The 24876-nt window shown below is 40.6% G+C and overlaps 1 protein-coding gene across 1 annotated transcript; it reads left to right on the top strand.

The window, feature by feature from the left end:
• The first annotated feature begins 156 nt into the window (after window positions 1-156).
• On the top strand, window positions 157-24831 carry tent4b (terminal nucleotidyltransferase 4B). Its single transcript, XM_032523144.1, has 12 exons — window positions 157-1088; window positions 13573-13696; window positions 15489-15535; window positions 16546-16666; window positions 18820-18927; window positions 20061-20189; window positions 20600-20813; window positions 20928-21054; window positions 21303-21406; window positions 21598-21803; window positions 22012-22158; window positions 22482-24831. The coding sequence occupies exons 1-12, from the start codon at window positions 526-528 to the stop codon at window positions 22635-22637; spliced, it is 2046 nt and encodes a 681-aa protein (XP_032379035.1). The 5' UTR covers window positions 157-525; the 3' UTR covers window positions 22638-24831.
• Window positions 24832-24876: the final 45 nt, after the last annotated feature.

Genomic DNA, 24876 nt, shown 5'->3' with positions numbered 1-24876 from the left:
AAAACGGATTAACGATGTTGCACCTTGTCGTCCATTTCACTTTGATGACACATTATGTAACAGAAAAAAAACCAGTTGTCTGTTGCGTAACGACAAATTCAAATTCTCCGCCCCTTTTCACTCGCTCCGCGCATGCGCAACAGCACCGTACACTCCGCCATTGAGGGACCCAAGATCAGGGGGAAAGGGTCAGAGAGCCACTCCGACAAGCAGCTGCTGCACGTTTCTCCAGCCTTCAACCTCAACTTTGGCTTAAGCTACAATTTTTAACGCTTGACGCACATACTTGTCTTATATCCTGTGGATGATTTCGGTTGACACCTGTGTGTCGTCACTACCAAGCAACGTTTTTTTTTTTTATACCAGATTGTGGAAGTAACGGACAGCGAAGAACCTCAGCTAGCGACTGCTATAACGAGGCTATAGCGGGCTAGCTAACGTTAGCTAGCGACCTGGCTAGCTGCACACGAGCTGAGCATTGCTCGGTGGTGGGGCGGGGGGCCGGCTTGCCTACAGTGTCGTTTGATGGATCCGAGAATCGCCTGGTTTCAACCAGAACAACGTGGACCTGCTAACAACCTGTGGATGCAGATTTGGGAGACGACACAAGGGCTCGGGTATTTACACGTAAATAACAGCTACACCACTGGATCTCAGAATACGTCTAGCCTGAAAGTGGTCGTCAACGGGGCGTCGGGAGCTGTTCTCGCCAGCAGGAACGGGGCACTTTACTCAAACACCGGCAGCAGTGACGCTAAGACTCAGGGGATGTCGACCTCAATGGGGGACGGGAAAATAACGGCACAGCGGGACTTTATACCACTGGAAACCAATAGTAATCACAACAACCGAGCCGGTGGCAGGGGCGGTGTTGGTGAAGGGGGACAGCAGCAGGGCAGCGGGGTCGCTGTGCCTTGGAGAGGGCTGACGGATGGACACCCCAACAAAAGGAAAAGAGACAACAAAGCTAGCACTTTTGGATTCAATTCCAGCCTCTTGAACAGTGGCAGCGGCTCCAACACAGGATGCTATGATGGTTTCACTGGCACGCCGTGGAAAGTCAGGAACTACTCAGAAGGAATTGTAGGGTAAGAGAGAGTTTAATACAACGTTGGTTGATTTGATGTCTCTTCTTTGGAATCCCACTGCTGGCAGCAGAGACACTCCCACTCCCCTCCCACGGAGCAAGCCCATAAACTAGAAGTTAATGAACTGTTATTTCACCAATTTAAAACACTTGCACTCTGAAATGACATGCAGGGAGACCGAGGTTGTCAGTCTCACCCCACCCACTTTAACGTCCCCACCTACTCAATCCTCAGTTGGATAAGCTTTGTATTTAGTAACTCCAAAATGATCTTTGAAAGTGAGTCTATCCACACATTCAAAGACATTATGAAATTTTACACATTAGGGTTAAGGTGCAGACCATTTGAAGTTCTTAAGAAGTTGGAAGTAGAGAATTCTCGCCTCAAAAGATGTAGGAAAGTAACTACAAGTATGTGCCTAAAACTGGTTGATTTACGTTTCAAAGAACATAACAGGGGATTTTAAGGAGCTATGCATCAAACCATGAATTAATTGTTCCAGCACTTGCATTAACTTGGTAACTTTTCAACAAAATGCCCTGGCATGAAAAAACACCAGTTGAAGCAAACCTTTAAACATGCAGCTCGGATCACTGGCTTTTGACCAACTATTCATATGGAGGAATAAACTCCTTTGTGCTGCAACAGATGCCTTTGGGCATTTCTGTGGAAACCAAACAGGGCAGCACTGACATTTTTTAATCCTTAATGTAGCTACACACAACTAGGGCTGGGCGGTGTGGATTAAATCAGATATCACGATATTCCTGACCAGATACCTCGATGTGGATGTTACGACACTGTTGTAGGCGTGTCAATTTGTGCTGTAACAACATATCTTCACAATTAGATTTTAGATAGTCATCAGTAATGTGGATATATATATATATAGAGTTAGTGGTTAAAGGCAAATAACTCAACTTAAGCCATATTACTATGTAACCGAAATCTAAGACAATATAAGTCTCTTATCAAGATATAGATCTAATATTGATAGCCCTACACATAACACATGTACAGCCTACCACTGCTAGGTAAGGTACATATTTAAACAAACTGTTCCGTCAACGACATTGTTATAATGTAGAGAGCCAAAAGAGAGCAAAGAGGAGGCAACAGTGCTACCCAAAACAAGACTGGCACTTTTACTAGACTTGGACAATTTCATTGGTTCTCCTTCAGGCTCCTTAAGCCCACAGATGATAGGCTGGCAGTATTTCAGAGGAAGTCAGAGTATCATGTATTTGACTGGTGTTTGGTGTCTCCTTCCAGGCAGCGAGGCAATGGTTATGTTTAGGGTTAAGGTTAGGGTTAGCTGCCTGAAAAGCGACGTTGGAGGCAAAAAACTACATTGGGCGTCTTTGACTGCAGTATTGTGAGCAAAAGTCAGTATGTTTACTATGACCTAGTAAGTACATTTTTTTTTTTGCAATACTGCAACAGCTCAAATGACAAGTTTAAGAATGATTACACTGCTGATTATTAGCAGGGGAAGGAATATTGTGGGATGACAAGTGACTCTGATCTAGTTTGTCTTACCTCGAGTATGGGGCGTGACAAATGTTGGGCGCGATTATAAACTTGGTGTGTGAACTCAACATGAGATTTTTTTGTCATTGGATTTGATAAGTGCAATCTCTGGTTTGGAACAAACTGAGCATACTGATGGGCAGAAAAAATGGGGGGCATTGTTCCTGAAATATTGACCAAATCCAACCAGGAGGGGCAATAATTCAAAGACCTTTCTGAAAGGCATGTCCATATTTAAAGATGAAGTTGAGTAATCCTTTGGGTCAAATTTAAGTGTAAGTTCATGAACTATGCTATCCCTTTAACATTGGGCAACAGTATTAAGTCACAAAGGTATAGCCTAGTGAATGCACAATACACATATTAACCTCTTACTACGTCAGTGACCTCCTTTCCTCACCGGTTGTTCTCCTTTAGATATTGTGACTTGGGAGAAATATTTTGGTGGGCCGGGCTCTGTTTTAATGACCATTTAGGTGCAGAGCAGAGATTTGCCCCTTCCCTCTTCCTCCCCTGTTAGACATGTGTAGACAAGCAGAACACCAGAATGTGGAGCTCAGTGTTTAGCTGATCCTCATTTATAGTAATATGGAAGCTCTGTGTTTGCATAGGGACATTCCTAAGTGATTAGCTCTGCTAATACCAGAACCTGGACCTCATTGCCTTGATCACAATAACCACCCCTGAGTCCTCTCTCTAACAATACTCTGTTAGTTCACAATGCCAGCATGCTCTCTGTCATCAAATGTATTTTGAAATGTAGTTGTATTTGTAGACCTACAGTATGTGTGTGGATGTATAAGGGCTGACTTAAGTTATGTTAATTCCACGGTTGAATCTCCACTCATAATACATTTCTAGTTGCTCGGGAGATGCAGTCTGGATGTTGTCTGGGATATAAACCACGGGGATGAACCCAAGGGAAACACTGCGTTCAGTCAGTTTGAGGTTAAGGGAGCGAGCAAGGGTGAACCTGTCAATCATTGTTGCATTTGAAATGTACAACAGTGCAAGTAGCAAAATGAGTGAAGGTGGGAGTAAGTTCAGCATTTGCGTTTTACGCTCCTCCAGTCTTTGGCAAGCGGTCCGCCCTCGCGATGGAAAAGGACCAGTGTTTACATGCTCCACAAGGCCTCACTTCCACAAAACAAAAACCAACCCCCTTAGAGAGAAACCCAAGCCTCTTCAGTGTCTCTCCAATCAGATTGGGAGTTCTAAGGAAGTGTTTCCACCTAGTTTCCTGGTTGTGTAGAACAGTTATTTAGACTCCTAATATGGGCAGAGGATGTCTGTGTAGCCTGGGAGAGCTGTGGCCCATTCTGCCCCGCTAAACTGTGTTCTGCTCTGGTGTTGTGTTGTGGGTTTTATTGTGTAGGCAAGATGCAATGTTCCAAAGTTCCAGTCATTTTATAACAGGGTGGCATTGTGTGAGAGTGAGTTCATAGTCATAGGTAGATTGACCAGACGGGTCTGTTGTTTTTCTGTATAACTGGCCATTCTAAATGACTCTCCTGAAATGTACACGTCTACTCAATTTATTTGTGCAAAATCAACAGTAATTGGGCAATATTTGAGATCAATTGATCTGGTATTTCCAGGTAGAAGAAACAACCCCAGTTAAACACAGTTTTCATGTAATAAGCCTTACTTACAGACCCATTAGGGGCGATTTGATCCAAAGTTGACTGTCCTATACAAGATGGAGACGTGATATTATTTAAATATGGGAATAATGGCCTTCTTTTGTACACGTGAAAAACGGACAAATTAAAACAGCTTGAAGTATTAATTTTAAGTTTTATAAATTTTCAAAACCTGTTGGTACGTTTGCAGACATGTTATCTAACATGTTGCGTCCCAGCACATCCATTGTGAGTGGGAGCAGGACATTTGGTGTTTACATTTTTCATGCCTTCACCACAAACTCTTTCTAAAGGGGCAATTCACTATCTTTTTCACTTTTTTTTTTTTTTTTTGGAGCTTTACACTTTAAAGTTCTTGTGTGGTGTTCTGCATGGCTTGTTTTGTTAGCCTGCCTATGGATGCAAAGGCATGGGCTTCTGCTCTTTTCTTCGAACGTCTTCATTGTAACCTCACATCCTCACAGCAGTTTGCTCCAGTGGCCCAAAGTGGTGGTAATGACAGAGCCACCTATACTTGATTAATTTAGCAGAGCCTAGCGTTGGCAGCTAGTTCCAAGCAGTGCAACAGAACATAGCTTTCAGGCTAATGAAATGTGTGGTTAATCGCTCACTGATGAGTAGCCCTGGCTCGTGCTTTTATTGCCATTTATTGCCGTCGTCTTTTTGAGATTTATGATTCCCAGCAATAGCACACAGATAGCACCTCTGTGACTGAAGCTCCATTATTAGAACCGTGGTTCATCAGGCCTCTGCTGGCTTTGACATCTATGTCGCACTCTCCCCTCTCAGCTCGCTGGAGAGAGAGAAGCCGGTATGCTGGTCATTTTGGACATGCTGGTCATTTGGACACGTGCGGGCAGCTCTTCATACCTCAGCCTTCCCATGTGTAGTGAGGGATGTGTTTTTTTTTTTTTTTACACTCTTCCTGTCCAATGGAAAGCCTTGCCATGCTCCAGACTGCTGCAGTCAGCGAGCATCACAGTGTTGTGGTTGTTTTCATAGCGTGTACTCAGACCGCAACCTCCTCAGCATATGTACAGAACGGCTGGGCTTTGACTATTTCCTTTTGGTAAAGTTAATATCTGTAATTTTTTTTTTTTTTTTTTAACATCTGACAACCTCATGTTTCATGTTCTAAGAAGCCAATTCTCCACCTTTAAACATGACTGAGCCTCTGACATGGAAGGTTACTGTGAGAAAAGGTGACTCAGCATGTTTAAGGCATAGTTATGGAATGACTACACAATAAAAACTTTCATTAAAACTTGTTTGTGACAAATACTGTATATGTCAAAATCTAACAAATTCACATTTATATGTGTATATATATTTTTTTAATCACGCATGGAAATGTACATACAAAATTGATGCATCGATAATGGGTTTGTAATCGTATTGTTGGCCTCTCAATCGAATCGTGAGGTGCCAAGAGATTCCCACCCCTGATGTGTCACTTACTTTGAAATGCTAACTTAAAAGTAATTCAGTTAATTTTTGAATTTGTTGAAAATGTATAGTAAGAAGTGCAATCATATCTGTGTTATATATTTATGTTCTTTTTTCTATTTGTATTGATATTTATTCTTGAAGAGATGTAAGAAAGAACTGGCCAATGTCCTTCAGGACAGTCTGGTCTGAATTGTAACTTTTCTTTGCTCACTAACGGCAAACGTTACACGTGGCACTGCTTTTGTCTGTATTGTTTGGAAAGCTACTTGTAAAATGTAGTTGGTGAAGCCACAAGCTACTCCATTGGCAGTATTCGAGCTACAGCAATACAAACTTTGAAAGTTGCAAGCTACACTACAAGCTACTCTGAAAGAGTAGCTTACTACATTGAAGCACTTTTACATCATTTTTTTTTTTTACAATATTAAAACTAATAAAAAGCGACTGGCCTAGCTCCTAGACAGGAACCAGTAGGTTGATTTTGCTACAAAGTCTTTTAGAAAAGCTCAGAAATTCAAGAAATGGATGACGCTCCAGCATTATGTTTACCCTGGCCACCGGTATTACCATATGTGTAGTCCAACTGCTCTTGTTTTGACCACAGTACTCTGCCGCATCACTCAGGCATGACCAAGCTTACTGCTAGCAGTCAGCAGTGTTTGGGCTTCTGTGTAACTCGAGCCGACTTGTCCCGTCGGCCAACGCTTAGCGCCCCAGATCAGTTCAATGATGAAACATTAATGAATCTGTGAGACATTGACACCTCTGCCTCTTGTTTATGGTTGTTCTAATTTTAAAAAAGCAGTGTGTGATGCGACTTGTTTGGGTCTTGGCAACCCTGTCAACCTAAACAGAGCAGTGTCGCATAACACACACACACTACCCTCTTTTGTTGCAAAGAATGCCGAGGCCTAGTATTTCCAGCCCTTGCAAAGCGGTCATGGTGTTGGAACTCTTTCTGGGGCAATATGGCCACAACGGGCGTCACACCTAGCCTATTTTATTGCGACCAAACCCATCTTACGCACAACTCTGGGCAGAACGTATGTGCTGGTTGGCCGTCGGCTGTAGTCTTTGCGGCGTGTTCAAGAACAACTTTTTGGCCAAGACACAAGCGACGCGAGGCGAGGCCTTGTTGCTTTCTGTGTCAGCACCTTAATTCTGTGGGAAACGCTGCTGAGACATTAAACACGGTCATCCATCAGCAGTCTCATGCTTCAGGCAGGTGTTTCTTGACACACAAATGTTGTGTTCCAGCATGCCTGTTTTTAAGTATGAAATTCTAAAGCTGTGCAACAGGCGCTTTAAAAGACACCATTGTACCGTAGTGCTAAAGTGTCTGAACAGAGAGTAACTAGTGCTCAGTGGGATGCGACAATAACCTTCTCTTCCATCCTACCCAACTTAACAGATGGCTCTTTTTCACATGAAGGCATTTCAGCACCACACCCATTACCCTCTCTCTTTCTCTCTCTCTCTCCATTTTTCTGTTTCACCTTAGGAATATCTAGCCCTCTCTACCTTTTTTCATTTTTCCTTCTGAGATGTGATTTCCCTCATTCTTTCCTGTCTTTCTACATTTGCTGTCTTACATTTTCTCTTTCTCCTGCCTTCCCATTACTTCTTTTTTTCAGCAGACTTATGATTCTTAAGATAAGGTTTTGCGGTGCCCTCATGAGGGGGCGGGGGACTTTGCAGGAATGCTGAGGGTCCTACTGTAGCTCATTGTGAAGCAACATTTCATAATACAAAAGCAGTAGAACATGCATCATAAGCTATGTTTCCATCCACACGTTTTTATCCAAATTAAGTGATATTGGATGAAAAATGCCTTATGGAAATCGTAAAATTCAATTAAATACCATGAATATCAAATCAAAGGAAATACGTTTGGTCTCATCGGATTTTACCTTGATAGATATGACTTATGCCATAAACGCTGATGGAAACGTTATTTGCCGAATAAATAATGAATTGTGAAAAGTTTTATGCTTTTATTTTTTCTTTCCCTTAAAAATATTGCTTATAGCCTGTATTTTATCCCCATCTTGTACAGATGTATAATTAAGGCATTGGGGTTAATGTATTTTACTCCTGTTTTATGTGAAGAGAGATTATCCTCCTGTCACAAGTTGCACCGACACTGTAGAGGAGCTTTTGAGACGCCTGACTCACAAGGCTAGTGAAGGGCTAGCTGCCCAAAGTATTATTATTATTATTATTATTTTTTTTAGATATGAAGATTTGCCGCTATTTGTTTGAAGATTATTTAAAACTGCAAATCTCTTGGCCAACAAAACAAGACATCAATGACATCATCTAGGGCACTAGGAAATTGTGATGGTCATTCTTGATTGTCTTCTGCGATTTTAGCAGTTATGAAAATAATCATTTGTTGAAGCTCTAAATTGGTGCATGTGTGAACACCGCAAAACCTAGACAAAGCGGCACAATTCCAGAAGTCCTCTGAGCGTGGACACTTGCTGTCACAAAAACAATTTCAGCCATTCATCCCTTTCAACCACCAGTAAACATGACTGGCAACATTTCAGGGACTCTAGAATACTCATGCCGGAGAGAAATCTCTTTTTTTCCTCCTCTGAAAGCTTTAGCTCTGGAAATCTGTTCCTTGAGATTGCATAACAATATTATGATACAGGCAAGTGGGATTATCTGATAAGCAGTGCCAAGGGTCCATGTGCTTCCCAGGCAGGCGCAGCGCTGAGATGAAACTTGATCCAAGAAGGTGGGGCGTGAGATGTGATTTCTATGGTAGCTCCCAACACGTGATGATAAGGGCGCAGTAGTGGCCTGCTTTCTGTGAAATGAAACCTATTGGTGCTGTTGTGGAGTGGAAATGCTCACATCTCACTAGGCCACTTTTACCATTATCAATTTTTTAAGTTTATGTTGCACTCTCGTAGAAGCAAACTGAAAAGATTATGATGGATAAATGCCCTTTTTTTTTTTAGTTAATAATTATGAAGGTTTAAAAAACATTAAACCTGTTAAATTCCTTGAGTTTGATTACAACACATTCAGTTAACTTGAATTGGTGTTAGACTTTGGGCTGGTTTGTCTTAATGATACATGATTTATCTACAGGAAGCAGTGTTCTCTGAAATCAAAACTAATGTTGTATTTGGAATGCAGACTGTAGCGGCTGAGTTTCTTTTACCCCTAAATGAAACCTAATGTTTCTGTGATAGAGGCTGGAGTCTCTGCAGTGTGCACAGGAAAAGAGATTAGGTCATACACATTGTCAGTTGCCAGGTTGGAGAAGAGGCAACAAATGGAAACTGAAACTTAATTTCTAAAATACTGACAACCTGTAAACAACCTGTCATCAGGAAGAAAGAGAAAAAGGCTAGGACATTAAAGCTATGGCTGGGTCACATCATTAGCAAGGCAGCATGTGATGCTGAGATTAAAGCTCAAACACAGGGATTTTCAGCGACAACGTACATTTACATTCACTACATTCAGTCTTGTGAGCAGCCAGTTAGTCTGCATTCAGTCTAGCAATAACAATACCTTAAACACCCAGCCTCTCATTCATTTTAATGAAAACACAGTCATGACACACCCAAAAGGTTCATCCATGCAAAAATAAAGAGTCTGGCTCGACTTTGCCAGCATTCAAGCTAGTGATGTCCTGAGCCAATCCAGGTGTCGGCCAGGTGTCTGTGTTGGCGCCAATCCAGGCATATTGTAATGGATCGGACTAAGTATCTGCAGATACCCAATATTAAAGGACTCTTTTGCGGATCGGGTCATCCCAAATTCTAACGTCATCCATCTGTGGATTGCATTGGCCGATCAAATATTTTGCAAGCAAACTCCCTTTTAGCATCCACCTCGTAACTTGCTAACTTTACTATTTAACAAGTGTTGGGACTGGAGCTAAAATAATTAGTCAATAGTCAATAAATAACTTGACATAAAATTAATTGTCAACTACTATCATAAAAGATCAATCGTTTGTTTTTATTTATGTACTTTTAAGCAAAATGCCAAACATTATGCAGTCCCAGCATGTCCTTTTGTGATAATAAACTGAATATTTTTTGGGTTTGTTGGTAACAAGCGGCTATCTCTGGTGCTAAAAAAATAAATAAAGCCAATGCGGAAGTACCATTATTTTTAGACTTAAAGTTCCTCATAATTATGGGCGTTCCACTTTGAGTGACAGGTAGACTGTCATCACAGGAGGTGAGCGTAGTCTGTAGGCCTGCCTCGGATCCATCCACAATCCAGCTCTTTGCCTAGTTTTGGATTAATTGATGTAACACCTTTTGGATTAGGAGGCATCTAAATAATTATTTCTAGCCCTAGCGGAGACGGCTGATAACATTGATAACTTTCTAAGTATAAGCTGCTGTACAGTGTCTTGTTGTCTGATAAGCCTTCAGATTAGCTGTCCTGGTTATTCATGTCATCACTTGCATAGCATCTTGTGCTTATAATGCAGTGTTGCAGTCTGAGCATGACCCAATCGTCCTGTTGGCCGCTTGGCATTTTGACTGCAGGAATTGGGGGGTTTAATCAAAGTCCCCATGATGGCATTTGGCTAGGTTAAGAAAGTATTTTCCCTACATGGTTAGCAGACCTGCAACCTTTCAGTGTTGCGTCTGTATCCCAGGCTTCTACAAGACTGAGTGAGACCGCAGAAATAATAAGGGCGAAACCCAGTCAACTTTGACTGTTGTCAGGTGAAGCGTTTTTGTTATGTAAAACCCAGACATTAGCCGCACACACAGTGCTCTGTGGGACCTAATCCAGACGACAGTCAGTAAGTGCTGGTAGCTGCTAGTGTTTTTGTTGTCCAGCTTTCGGTGGTATATGCTGGCTTTACTTTGTTGCCTTGTATTTTTAGAAACACCACTTTACCTGTCTTTTTCTATCGTCTGCCAAGGAGAGTGTGCCTGTTATTGATCTGATCTGGCTCTATTTGGTTGTTTTTGCACGTGAGCATGTGTACATGCTTGTGTGTGTATGTGTGCCTGGGTGTTTTTGTTCTTATTTGTCGACCCCCATAGACTTGCCCATGTGCATGTACACAAAACTTGTCAGTGGAAAGGTCAGGGTGCGTGGGCAGAGCGACCTGTTCAAAGGACAAATACGACCTGCCTGCTCAGCCTGCCCTTGCTGACCCATTAGGGTTCCTGTTTTTGTTCTTGCTCAGCCCCTACTGTTTTACCTAAAAAGAAATAGTTGGTTTGGGATAACGTTAAAAACGCAGCTGTCTCTCTTTGGGAAGATGAGAGCTTTTTTGCTTCTTCCTGGTAAAAGTGACCCCTTTTCCAGTAATTATTAACCTCCACCTGTATCAGAAACCTCATAGACGACATATTTGGAAAGAACATATTAGTCAAACTAATATTCCAGCTTTGGCTGGGCATTATATCGATATTGTATGGACATCGATTTATGAGGCTAGATATCCTCTTAAATTTTGGATATTGTAATATTGGGATAATTTTGTATTTTCTTTCTCTAGTTTTAAAGCCTACAGTAAAGTGCTGCCATTTTCTTGGCAGACTGTTCTAGCTGTGTTATTATTTGCCTTTACCCATAATGCATTGTATCCACATTATGGGGGGGTTTGTTTATCAAGACTCTCATTGTGTTAATAATTTGTGATAGCCCCAATAATCAACCCAGCAATATCAACATTGATGTATTTGGTCAAATACATTGTGATATTTGATTTTCTTTTTTCTTTTTTTTTTCTTCCTTCTCGCCCAGCTGTAATTCCAACCAATTATTTCCCTGTTACTCGTAATTCTAAATATACCTCCAAAGAAAAGCTAATAGGAAAAGTGAAACTCGGGGATGCCTGCTCTTTTTTTAGACTTTTATTTGACAAGGGAAGGTTGACTTTTTCGGCAACACCCTGCTTGACTCATTCTGCTGTGGAATGAATTCATATCGTGGGTCTGCTTTTTACAAAGCGTCTTGGTTACAACAGTTGGTTCCAGTTTGGTGTAGGCCTGCACGATATTGGAAATAACTGACATTATTTCCCCCTGCGATATATATGTAAGAAAGAAAAAAAGTCATTTTTAAAAGATGACGTAAATGGCTCTATTTGGAAATAAATCATTCTCTACTACCGCAGGGATTTTGTAGGGAAGTGCATTTACATAGAAGATGAAAATGAAAAAGGATCTTTTCCAATGTGAACCATTCTTTGTTAAACTTTAATGCTTTACAAACACCAAAGCAAGTAAGCACTATGACTACTCTTCTGAAGTGATTTTGGAGAGGGAAATTAGGTAGAAATACGCTGGTTGACACCATTGTATTAATATAATACTATCAATCCACGTGTAAGACAATGACTGCATGTTGCTTCCTCTAAATTTCAGGTTGTGGTCGACTAGCGGGGCCAGCTTGTTTGTTTGGTCAGACCTGCATGTCACACGCACTAGCAACAAACTCTGTGTATCCAAGAACACTTAAATCTGTGTAAATGAGGTTAGATCAGACACAGACTTCTGTAGTAGATTAGTGTTACGTTTCCAGCGTCGCGGCTCTGTCCCCTTGTTTCTTCACTGTATTAGCTTTAGCCTGGCTGGTAGCAGCTTTCCGCAGGGGAAAATGACCGGAAGATGTTGTGATCATGTTGCATTAATCAGGTGATTTATTGATATGATTGTATTTGCAGCAAACATAAAACACTGACTACCCATAACAAACCCCGTCAGACTAACGTCACATACACACGTTGCCCACCATGGCTACCTGTCTTAAAGGGGAAGGGCCGGACGGTGAAAGTTTACTTTTCTATCAAGCAGCAAAAAAGGATTAGCTTCAACATCGCAACGTCCTGCGGTGTGACTATCGCGCACGTGCACGTCGCGATGTCGATGCTAAAACACAATATCATTCAGCCTTAGTTTGGTGTGTTCAGCTGCTTGTCCCTTAGACACGTTTCTTCTTTCAAACACTTTGTATAAAGAATCCAGCACCTAAAACATCATTTCCATTTGTACATTTTACAGACTCAACCTCCCTACATTTGTATTTTGAGTTTAATTCATTTGCCAAAAAGAGACAAAATGCACAATAAGCAAAGTTAAAAGTGAATTTGACTGATAGTAGTATTACTATTTCAGATTTTCTACAGATATCACAATAATACATAATAATCGTGTAGTTAAAATCTGATATCATGAAAGCAGACGGATGAGGAGAAAGGTTTGAGATGATGCACATCCTTTTAAGGTGTGAACTCAGCTTAATGTGATTAGTTGCAGGAGTTTTGTATGTAAATATGCAAGTCAAGAAAAGAGAACACCGCTCTTATCTATGTCCGACATTGAGTCAGGGTGACTCAATTTCACATCTGTATCTGTTTCAGTGACTGTTGTCACCGAGTCCCTTGCCATTACGTGTTGTGTCATTTTACTTTACTAGCTGTCCAAGTGCACAGATTGGACCAAGAGAACAATTTTCCTCTGTCTTTGTGACTAAAATGAGCGTGTGATATGGGATGTTGCTAAATCTCAGTAGCCTTAAATTGTTCAAGCTTAATAAATGAATTGATCTGTTTTAAGATAGTCAACTATTAATTACACTAATCTGTACTGTTTTGACTTTTTCAATGGTCTGTTCTATGTGTTAGTTCTTCTCACCAACAACCTGCTAGTGTACAATAAGATTGCTTCTTGATGTCGGCTTATTTGCAAAGCATCCATTTGCAGCGTGGCATGAGTAAAAATGTGCCGCCTAAACTTTGCGGTGCCGTTTATCATTCAACTGGAAATGATGATGTTTTGGATTCTTAATTCACTGGATAACCACAAAACAAATGTCCCCCACTCTTCTCACAACCCTGTGTTCTGTGTCTTATGCAGGTTACACGAGGAGGTCAGTGACTTCTATGAGTACATCTCCCCACGGCCGGAGGAAGAGAAAATGAGAATGGAGGTGGTGGACAGAATCAAGGGAGTCATCAACGACCTGTGGCCCAGTGCTGAGGTACGCATCACCAACAACAAAAACTGAATTAACTGGGGGTTTTTTTTGTGTATTTTTGGTTTGACGGAGTGATGATCCAATCGGTTCCGTTTCCCCTCGTTCTTGAAAGCCAGTATCAGGAATGACTGCGCCTGTAGTTTGAAGTATTTGGTGTAAATATGAACATTTGGGGATTGAAAAAGGATTTTCATACAATAATTAACACTTGGAGTAAAATATACTTTACAGTTATGTTTGTGTTATACATCATGAATATTTGTGGACATTTTATTATGGGTCCTTAAAAAAACCTTAACAACAGTTTAGAAATTTTGTCCATGAAAATGTGTAGCAACCCTGCTTTTTTTGCTTTTGCAGGAAAATGTGATTTGTGTAATAATAATAATAATAATAATTAGCAATTGTGAAAATAGTCAGGTCTATTATATACCCTGAACGCAATATTTGTTGCACTGGTTGAATACTATGACCAGGCTGCCTTGGGCTCTGTACTTTACAGCCAGATCAGCCAGCTTCATAAAGCATCCTGTTGTTTTGTGTTAGCTCCCTGTTTGGGCCATGTTATCAGCACCACCTCAGGCATTCTTGTACATGCTGACTTTGATCCTGCTGATAGAGCAGTGTGCTTCAGAGTTTGTTTGCCCTGAGCTTAGCTGTTCCTAAATTAAGGAACACTGCACTGCCCCAAGCCTGCCCAGTTTTATACCTTTTCCACTTTGGAGCGAGCAAGGGCAACTTGGTTATCCGCTCAGCGGGAGGCTTGTTTAATTAATGAGCTTAGACGCGTAGACGTCTGTCGCCACACCGAATCGCGATCTTGACAGGTAGCCTATCTAGGCAAAGTTGTCTAAGTCAGCTGTATAAAAACAATGTCAGTAAAAAGCTTCTCTGTGAACTCTTTTGAAGGTCTTTTGTGAACCCGACACTAACAACACTCAGTAAAAGTTTGATTGGAGGGTGCCAACATGAGATAAAACATGGCTAACCTTGGTGACCACCTGTAGCGCGCTCACCTTTCACAGAAGTCTTCAGGACTTATTAGACACTCATTCACAAACGTGGCTCTGCAATCAGCTTAGCCCTGGACATGTGACTGGGCTGTAACCAGAGTTTATACTACTGCTTGATGTGGGATGTCGGTAGGTGCTTTAGGAGAGTAAAGGTAGGGTCAAGGCTTAACTCTATTTCTGTTGAGACACCAGTTTGTGCGCTGCCCTGTCAAAAGCTACAAGGTGGATGGTTGGAGATATTTTAGTCACTTCAACAGCATGCAGGTTAAGAGTTAAGGCTAAAAGGACGGTTTTGTATGTAAACATCCTGCAAGTTGGGATTTTCACAATAGCCAATTACCACATCAATGTGTCATTATACAAAGGATTTGCTCCAATCCCTCACTTTCAATATTCACAATATACAGTCATTCCTTTAAAGCCCGATGGGCAGTTTTTGTACCACGCCTGTGCATTTAGTTTGGGCTTGTCATTAAATCAACACTACTGAAAAACAATGATATTTATGCACCTTGGAGAACAGGTTTTTGTTCGTATTAGTGTTATGCCTGCAAGTTGATGCATGCATGGTGACACAATTCCAATCCATGTCAGAGACTCTCAGAAAGAACTATCAGAGCTAGCAGAGAATATGTTAAAAGGGTTTAAGCAACTGTCAAACATAATGCAATATTTCAGGTGCGGTATGTTTTGGCTGTTTTGCAGGATGTGCATACATAAATACAATGTATTGACTTAAAAAAATATATATATATCAGTAACTGTGTCCCCCATCTCTCCAGGTCCAAGTGTTTGGGAGTTTCAGCACTGGTCTTTATTTGCCAACCAGGTGAGCCATTTGGTTTCCTTTTAAACACATGCTCGCTCTTTTTATCTTTGCCAAACTGTGACTGTGAACTGGCCCCCTACCAAAAATACTTATCTCTGTTGTGGATAAAGTGTTCCGTCTGGCCAGCCAATCATTATTTGCTTGTTTTGAGAATCGCCACAAACACACACACACACACACACACAAGAAATACAAAAAACAGCATTTTTCCCCTATCCCAGAATAGAATGCATATCTGTTTCAGACAGACTGTATAAAAAGAAATATATACAGTATAATATATACAGTATATACTTAAAAGCGTGTAAATATGTTCTAGAAGCAACCCAAAATACAAGAATAAACCTGAAAATAAGCATGACATAGGCCTTTTAAATTCAATTCCACATGAAGAAAATCCCCATTGTACAATGCCCTGGTTTACCTATGGCAAGGCAATGCAGGTGAAACATAATGTAATATTAGCACAAGTAGAGAAAAGCCATAAAGTCATCGGACTGACTCTGTCAGTTACGTTGCACTCTTTATCTGAGGTTTGCTAGCATTAGCCACCATAAACTGCTGGTCCTAGCAGACCATGTAAAGAGATAGCAGCAAAACCCCTGAGTGTGCTGAATTGAGCAAGCTTGGGCTTTTTGTTTGTCGGTGGAAGATTGTGTAAATTTGTTGTTACAAAGGTTAGATACTCTAGCTTTTTAAAAGCAGCATGCGGTTGTTGGTATGTATCTGGTGGAAAGGTTTATTTGTCAATGCTTGTACATTTAGGACCACATGTAATTTGCGCTTCTATTTGTTTGTCTAGTTTTGAAGTACACATTTTTGTCATGCGAGAGATGCTTCTTTCCCCAGTTTTTATATGATCTTAAAGTACTTTGAATTGCCTTGTTGCTGAGATGTGCTACATAAATAACGCGGCCTTGCCTTTCCCTGCCCTGGTGCTGTTGTCCGAGCTGATTCTGTATGATATAAAGTGGACCTAAGTGATACCTGTCATGTCTCTCTTCCACCAGTGACATTGACTTGGTGGTTTTTGGGAAGTGGGAGACCCTCCCACTCTGGACGCTGGAAGAGGCTCTCCGGAAAAGGAATGTCGCGGATGAGAACTCCATCAAAGTTTTGGACAAGGCAACGGTAAGGCTCCGCTCACTCGCAAGTGTGCATTGTGTTGTTGGTTTTATCCTTTTTACAGTTGTAAGTATTTTTCCTTGCCGACAGTTTAATCGATCTGTCCGTAAATCCCTAAGTACTGTCTGACATGTGGCAAATATAATTAATAATGGTTAACAATCATTGTTTCAGTCATTCATCCGTATGTTGCTGCCCTATAGGCCTGCACGAATAATTGTTGCAAATTACAATCTCAATTCACCCTGTTCACGATTTAATTTTTAAAATTTAAGTTTTTTAATGACTTTATCATTTAATTTTACAAGCCCACTGCATCACATACGCTACTACTTTCTTCTGTGAGTAAACATAGACGTATTAAATAGGTTTTAAAGCACTGCAACGCTTCATTGAAGCCTCTATATTTACAGTGGGGGTGGGAATCTGTGGACACCTCACGATTTAATTACAATTCAGAGACCAATGATTCGATTCTAAATCGATTATCAATGCAACATTCTTTTTATGTACATTTCCATGCATTATCTTTTTAAATATACATATACATCTGAGTTTGTTGTATTTTGACATATATAGTATTTGCCACACACAAGTTTTAAGGAAATGTTTTTTCTACTAAGTAATGTGATAAAGTAGATGAAAAGCGCGCATATATATATATATATATATATATACACACACACACAAAAAAAATTTTTTTCTTTTGGACATTTTTGTGTGTTTTTATTTCTGCACTCTTGCCTAAACTCTAAGTTGTTGTCCATAATCCCGTCCTCTTTCAGTAACTGTTTTCTGATTTGTACATGTCTGGAGACAGAAACTTTTACATAAAAATCAAACACATTTAACAATTTTTTAAAAAAAAAATCAATTATTCAGAATCGAAATATAAAACAGAAAAATAAACGTTACACTTTGTGAGAAAGAACTCGTGGCAGAGAATCGTGATATCAATTCGAAGCAAATAAATCGTGATTCAACCTGAATTGTGCAGGCCTACTGTCATAGTCAGGTCTCTGATGGTAGTCAGTTCATTTCAAGAGCTGTAAATCCCATTAATACATGCTGGTGTGACCATTTCAAAACCCTGACTACACTGGTTAGCATACCTGCGTTGTATTTTCTGTATGTGTGCAAACGTGAATCTAGGGAAACGCCTCATGTCATTTTATCCAAATTAAGGTTATATGTTTGTATTGACCAGTGTTACAGACACAATAGTAGTGCAGTAGTGAGCCTTTTTGCTTTGGATCTCTTGAAAATATAACTTCCCCTTGCAGGATCAATAAAGTATGTCTTAATATTATGTCTTTCTGATCATGTCTTTTAGACCACTTCTCAACCTCCTATTAGCGATTTGAGTTATTTTTTTAATATGGAATAGGATTGGATTTCCTGTGCATCTGAGTTTATTTTTATTTATTTTTTTAAGATTATTTTTTGGGCATTTTTAGGCCTTTAATGGACAGGACAGGTGAAGTTTGTGAAAGGGGAGAGAGAGGGGGAGTGACATGCAGCAAAGGGCCGCAGGCCGGATTCGAACCCGGGCCGGCTGCGTCGAGGAGTAAACCTCTAAACGTGGGCACCCGCTCTACCAACTGAGCTATCTGGGTGCCCCATTTGAGTTTATTTTAAAGAGTAAAGAGTTTGTACTCAATATTCAGTACAAACTTTTCATAATCATCAGATTCATAATCTAGTAATGGTGTCCTAAACTGAGATTGAAGTCACACTTGTGTTTGTGACTTCAATCTCAGCGTCTGTATTTGAGAAGTTGGGGAAACTGTCTATGAGAGCCGCGTGGGGGAAATCCCAAACCACTTTTTATTTATTCATTTTTTATTATTTTTTGTATTTTAACCACAGCACCTTTTTTTAATTTAAATAATCTGAATAAAGCTTTTATTGTGTTTCAACTTTTACTTTCGTAATGAAAAAATTGCAGATTAGCCCTCCAAAACTTTGCTCAAGCAATTTAGTCGAGGATTAGACTAGTAAACATGTCTTGTTTTCAGGCTTACAATAGACTTGAAGGATGCAGGTTTATTTACAAATCTATGAGTGTCTTGCAGCACTCGAGCCAAGCGGTTGGTTGTTGTGATGGTTTGTTTGTGGTCCGACTGCCTCAGTAATAACCAGTAAAATGTGTGTTCCAGGTTCCCATCATCAAACTGACGGACTCCTTCACTGAGGTCAAGGTGGACATCAGCTTCAACGTGAAGAGTGGCGTAAAAGCCGCCCGGCTCATTAAGGAATTCAAAGAGGTACAGTTTACAACACTTACAAAATTTCTTTCCCATATTCTTACATTTACATTGTGTTTTTGGAATACATAATCTTCATGATTAACACTTGCAGCCAGTGTTATTGCTGCTTTCAAGTGTTTGAGCATTATAACAGCTTTCCTGACTTAGACTACTTGTTCTGTAGCACAGAGGTGGAAACATTTTTAAGTATTACCTTTAAAAAAAAAACAGCCTTTTGCTATCCCACAAATGGGTCTTAGATCCTTTTTTTTTATTTTAATTTTTATAAAGACTATTATCTTGGGGCATTTTCCCCCTTTTATTAGATAGTGACAGTGGATAGACAGGAAAGGTGGGAGAGAGATGGGGGATGACACGCAGCAAAGGGCCGCAGGTCGGACTCGTACCCGGGGCCACTGCAAAGGACCCAGTCCACACGGGGCGCACGCCCTCACTGAGTGAGCTAGAGGTCACCCCAAATTGCTCTTAGATCTTTAATGTCGTAAAGAAGCCTGAACTATTGAAATTAATTTGGTACCCTTCTCACAACAACATTAACATGCATAATATTACATTTAGAATGTATCTTAGTAGCACATTGAGCTTTTAACGGCACTTTTTAACAAACATTTAAAATCACAGCAAGTCATTTGATTCAAAACTTGCTTAATGGAGATTTAATGTCTTTTGTTACCTATCACAAATTATTATTTCATAACCATCTTCAACTGGCAATTTCAGAATGTGACGGTTCAATTGGGCCTTCGTTATATTACTACCTACACTTTTTAGACTTGAAATTGCTGTTTATCCTCTAGAGCAGCGCTGGTAGTGACAGATTTACTAAACGACGACATTGTAACTGAAAAACATTTAAATGTTTAGAATCCATCTCTCAGATCATTCATTATTTTAGTATAATTATTTTCAGAATAATGCATGACATATTTTTAAATTGGCATTTTGCAAAAATCTCAAATACATACAGAAACAAATGTATACAGAGTAGCGGTTTTATCATAAGAAAAAAGGAGGCTGAATGGGTTGAGTGCAGAATGCAAAAAAATACTTAAAAAGTATGGGCAGATGTGTAGTCTAGGTGTATTCGTCACTACTGTATGTTCTCACTGTGTCTGTCTTTTGTCCTGTAGAAATACCCTGTACTGCCTTACCTGGTCCTGGTGCTAAAGCAGTTCCTACTGCAGAGGGATCTCAATGAGGTTTTTACTGGTGGAATTGGCTCCTACAGTCTCTTCCTCATGGCTGTCAGCTTCCTGCAGGTGAGATACACTTGGTCATCAACAATTGCCTTGCTCTTATTTATTTTGTGAGTAATATTTGCTCTTATTGACGTAACTATAACAGACATTGGGCCCTAACAGAGAAGTCTTTTACAACTCTTCAGTTTTATTTATGTCCTTTTTAACTGCTTTTTTATGACCGTATTCGCAACATTGGTGATTCCTGAACACCTGCAATATATTCCAGAATATTTAGAAAAATATCAAAAATTCGGAAAAAAGAACTGTTAGAGCACTCTGTGCAGTAGTCGGAGTAAACGACGTGGAGGCTATCATGCTATTTCAGCATCTAAAAGTCTCAACAGTGACATTTCCTGAACTCTGTGAATTCCCACTCACTTAACCCTTTGCAATAAGTCTGACATCCACTCGTACTGTGTATTCTCCAGCTTCACTACAGGGATGATGTGTGCAGTCCCAACATCAACATCGGTGTTCTGCTCATTGAATTCTTTGAGCTCTACGGTCGCCACTTCAACTACTTGAAAACAGGTATCAGGATAAAAGATGGAGGTTGCTACGTCGCCAAAGACGAGGTTCAGAGGAACATGATGGATGGCTACCGGCCCTCCATGCTCTACATTGAGGACCCACTGCAGCCAGGTAGGAACAGTGAACACAAAGGATAAAAGGGTTTGGCATGGGAACGGCTTGTTTTTGGCACGTTGTCAGGTTATCGTATTTACACAAAGTGACCATCTGTCTTATCTGCAACAGATAATGATGTTGGTCGGAGTTCATACGGTGCCATGCAGGTGAAGCAGGCCTTTGACTACGCCTATGTGGTGCTCAGCCACGCTGTGTCGCCCATCGCCAAGTACTATCCCAATCACAAGACCGAGAGGTAAGATTTGGATTAGTGGTTGATCGATCACAGCATCCCTCAGCCAGTCAGTTTATTGTTGCAACATTCAGTCGTATAGTCACTGTCAATTGTCAATCATTAGATTAGGGCATTTCAACTGATGTTTCTCATGGTTGGCATTATTTGATCATACCGAAAATATCGGGTCATTACCAGTTACATTTGCTTTCAGACTGCTGTATTAAGACTGATATAACAGGAATACCTCCTTCTGTATCTCATCACAGCATTCTTGGCCGAATAATCCGGGTGACACAGGAAGTGGATGAGTACAGGGAATGGATCCGAACGAACTGGGGGAGCCCTTCTCAGAATGATTCGCCACTCAACAGTACGTTCAAAGTCTTTGACTTTTTTTTTTTTTTTTGTATTCATAAAATATTTCTTGCAGTCCTATGGAAACAAAAAAAATGTAATTTTAAGTGAGGGGTAGGGATTGGCTGTACCTACAGGGCTCTGTGAGCCTAACTTTGGACTGTGTTGACTTATGTGTCTACATTTTTCCCTTCTCTGTTTCCATAGGAAATGACGTCACACTGTTTGAGTCCCAGCAGCTTGATGAGTGCAACAACAACGTTCCAGAGGATGAAGTTGTAGTTCCACCATCAGCTCCCCGCAGCAAAACCTCCTCCAATTCCTCCTCTCCATCCCCTTCGCTGCGCTCCTCTCCCTCCTCCTCTCCACTTTTGCCTTCTTCCACGTCCTCAACCTCCAGCTCCAGCGATGCGGTCAGTCTTGCAGACAGACGCACACACACACACACACGCACACACACACACACACGCACACACACACACAAACACATGCATGCACACACACACACACACAAATATTGTGCTATTGCCTTTATCTGTAGCACTTTAAGCTTTATGAGTAAAACTTAAGGTGACTAAATGTTATTGACATACCCTTTACTCTTTTGTTGGTTTTCACCAGGACTCCGATGGCACGCCATGTAAGACAGCCAAGCAGCAGTCTGGCCGGGGCTCCAGCGCCCACAGAGAAAAGTCTGCTGTCGTCAACAATAACCGAACACAGAGCCACACTAACAGCACTCCATCTGGAAGCAACAAGGGAGGAAAGGTAAGATTAGCTTTACTGTATACGTACACATACAACACATGCATCACTAGATTAAAGAACAGACCTGTAGTTCAAACCTGTACTGTTATATGTGTGTCACTAAACACACGGTATAAAAGTCAGTGTGTACAAATAGTTCATATCTGAAAGCGTAACACATTTTAAGGCATTTCCTATGCTTGATAAAGACCAATAAAATTAAACAAGTTTATTATATTTCTCCACCATTATCAGCCTACAGTATAGTGAAATGAATAACCAAGGAAAGTCCTGCAGTAACTATCTTGTTATTTATTTATTTTTTTTGCTTGTTCTTTCCCCAGGCCAGGTTGTCGCGTTCTCATAAGGGCGGCCACCACGGGCAGCAGAACTCCTCCAGCAGCACCAAAAGTCATCAGAGCAACAAGCCACACCACCAGGGCAACAGCAAGAAGAGGAAAAATGTGCGAGACTCCACACAGGAAGACCTCTGCAGATAGGGGTGACCTCAGCTGCCCCCCCCCCCCCCCCCCCCCCCCCCCCCCTCCCGTCCTTGTCTGCAACTGACTGACTGTCCTGTCCCACTTCTGCTGCCAGACTCCCGCCTCGGGAGGTTTTTAGAAGTGTTAAAGCATCTACAGGATCTGTCTCTCTGTCAAGCCTTTCGGGGATGACAAAGCAACAATATATAGCAGGAAAAAAAAAGAACAAAAAAGAATTATTATAGGAAATGGGGTTTAATTTATTGGACCTGAACTGAAATCAAAAAGGACACATGCTCATTCGCTTCCCGATAGCTTCTTTCACGGAGCGGTTTTGCTTCCCACAGCCAGCACCTACAACAACATGCCTCTTGCGCCTCCTGCTGTACAGGAATAGACATGTCTGGTGTCTGGAATCTACTCTGGAGCAATACTTGGAACTGCTGGCTGGAAAATAGGATGAACATTTTTATCAACAAAGAAAAAAAAAAAGAAAAAAAGAAGAAAAAAGCAAATGTACAAAAATGTCCTGTTGAAAAACATTTACACAGATTTTATTAAGATGGTAACTTACAAATGCAATCAGTAAGAGTGGGACATAACTTATGCATGATAATTTTTTTTGTTGGTTGATTTTTCTGTTGGATTAATCTGTTTTGTTATGTCTAAACAGGTTATACAAAGATTTGTACAAAAAAAGGCATAAGCAAAAAAAAACAAAAACGTAAAAAAACCAAAATAATTCCATAAAGAAAATGTTTCATATTACATTTTTTTTACAAGATATACCGATCAAAGACATGTAAACGTGCACATCTTGTGCCCTCAGCTTTTTGGCCAAAGCTAAGAGCTGGTTTGGGTCCCATTGCCAACATAAATCATCAGCATCTACTTTTATTTCTGGTTGCTCTCTGTGAGTGTGCTACAGTGTTAACATTTAGCCTTTAGTGAGCCAATGCTCACATACAGCCCTATAGAGCTCAATAGCACAGCCACATCAGTGGCGAGGCTATAAGACTACAGGTTGAAATGAATACGTGATGATAGTGGTTTTATCGAGAAATCCTACACTTTAAAACAAAAACAAAAAAACGTGTTAACAATACATCTGTGGGTAATTCTTTAGTAATTTACCCACGGCAAAATCATTTGTATTTGTTAAATGTATTTATTTATTTTTTTATTAATTATATGAACATAGATGGATAAATGTATTATTAACATTAGAGCCCATATCTTTTGAGTCCTATATTTGAAGTAGGATACGTTGTGGGGAGGGTGGGGTGGGAACAGTTTTATTCAGGTACAGTAAAATTACCACCTTTTTATTATTTCATTTTTTTACAGTGTCAGTTGAGTGACCAAGTTACTTTGAGAGACCATTTTACTAGGCCTACAGTGAGAATCCTATGTGGCTGGTCTACTTACTTTAAAAGGGAGCTGATTTTTATTTTATTTTATAAACTATCATCATAGCAACAATTACTTGTTCATTTTGTCACCCCCCCCCCCGTCATTGCAGTACAACAACTAACCTGTAGATGGAGGCATTGCTCTTAGTCTGACTCCACAGTGTGGGCCTGTCTACTGCATTTGGATGGTTCATCTCGGGGTTATTTTTTGTGAATTGGCTGATCACATTCTGATATTTCGACTGAATGTGCAGCTGCACATAGCAAACGTGTTGAGCTGAGTGCTTGCTAGAGAGAGTTACAAACCAAAGCACACCACAATCCTTATTGTCTCTCTCCCAAATGTGTCAGCAATCCACCACAGTAAAACAAAAGCAGTAGCCAGCAATAACAACCTCCTTTCATGATATATTATTACCCCAAAATGACAGCTGCAGCAACAGAGCTCACCGCTGAGCGTGTTTAATCTTTTGTGTTAAGACAGTGATGCACATTTGTTACGTACATGCACTAACGGACAGCCAATTATAGTAAGTGTTAAAACGTTGAAAGTACGGTTACTTGCCCCCCTCCCCCTCCCCCCCATCCATCCGCTAAAGCAGCGGTTTAAATGCAGTATTTAGCCTAAGCGCTGGTTTTGTGGTAGACTGACAAGGAAGAAGGTGAATTAAGTTAGCCGTGCCATCTGAATGTCCACTGACCATCTCTCTCCACTGCAGGAAGGCTTGAGACCCAACTGTACTCATCTGAAACGTTGTTTCTTTGCAGCTATTACAATTCATGCAATAAAAACAGTACAATTAAACCGCGTGTTGAGACAAGTTCTTGCTTTTCCTTCAAGTCGT

The sequence above is a fragment of the Etheostoma spectabile genome, chromosome 1 (assembly GCF_008692095.1).
Source record: "Etheostoma spectabile isolate EspeVRDwgs_2016 chromosome 1, UIUC_Espe_1.0, whole genome shotgun sequence".
Classification (NCBI taxonomy): domain Eukaryota; kingdom Metazoa; phylum Chordata; class Actinopteri; order Perciformes; family Percidae; genus Etheostoma; species Etheostoma spectabile.
The sequence above is the reverse complement of the archived record's forward strand: the minus strand, read 5'-3'. Positions and strand labels throughout refer to the sequence as shown.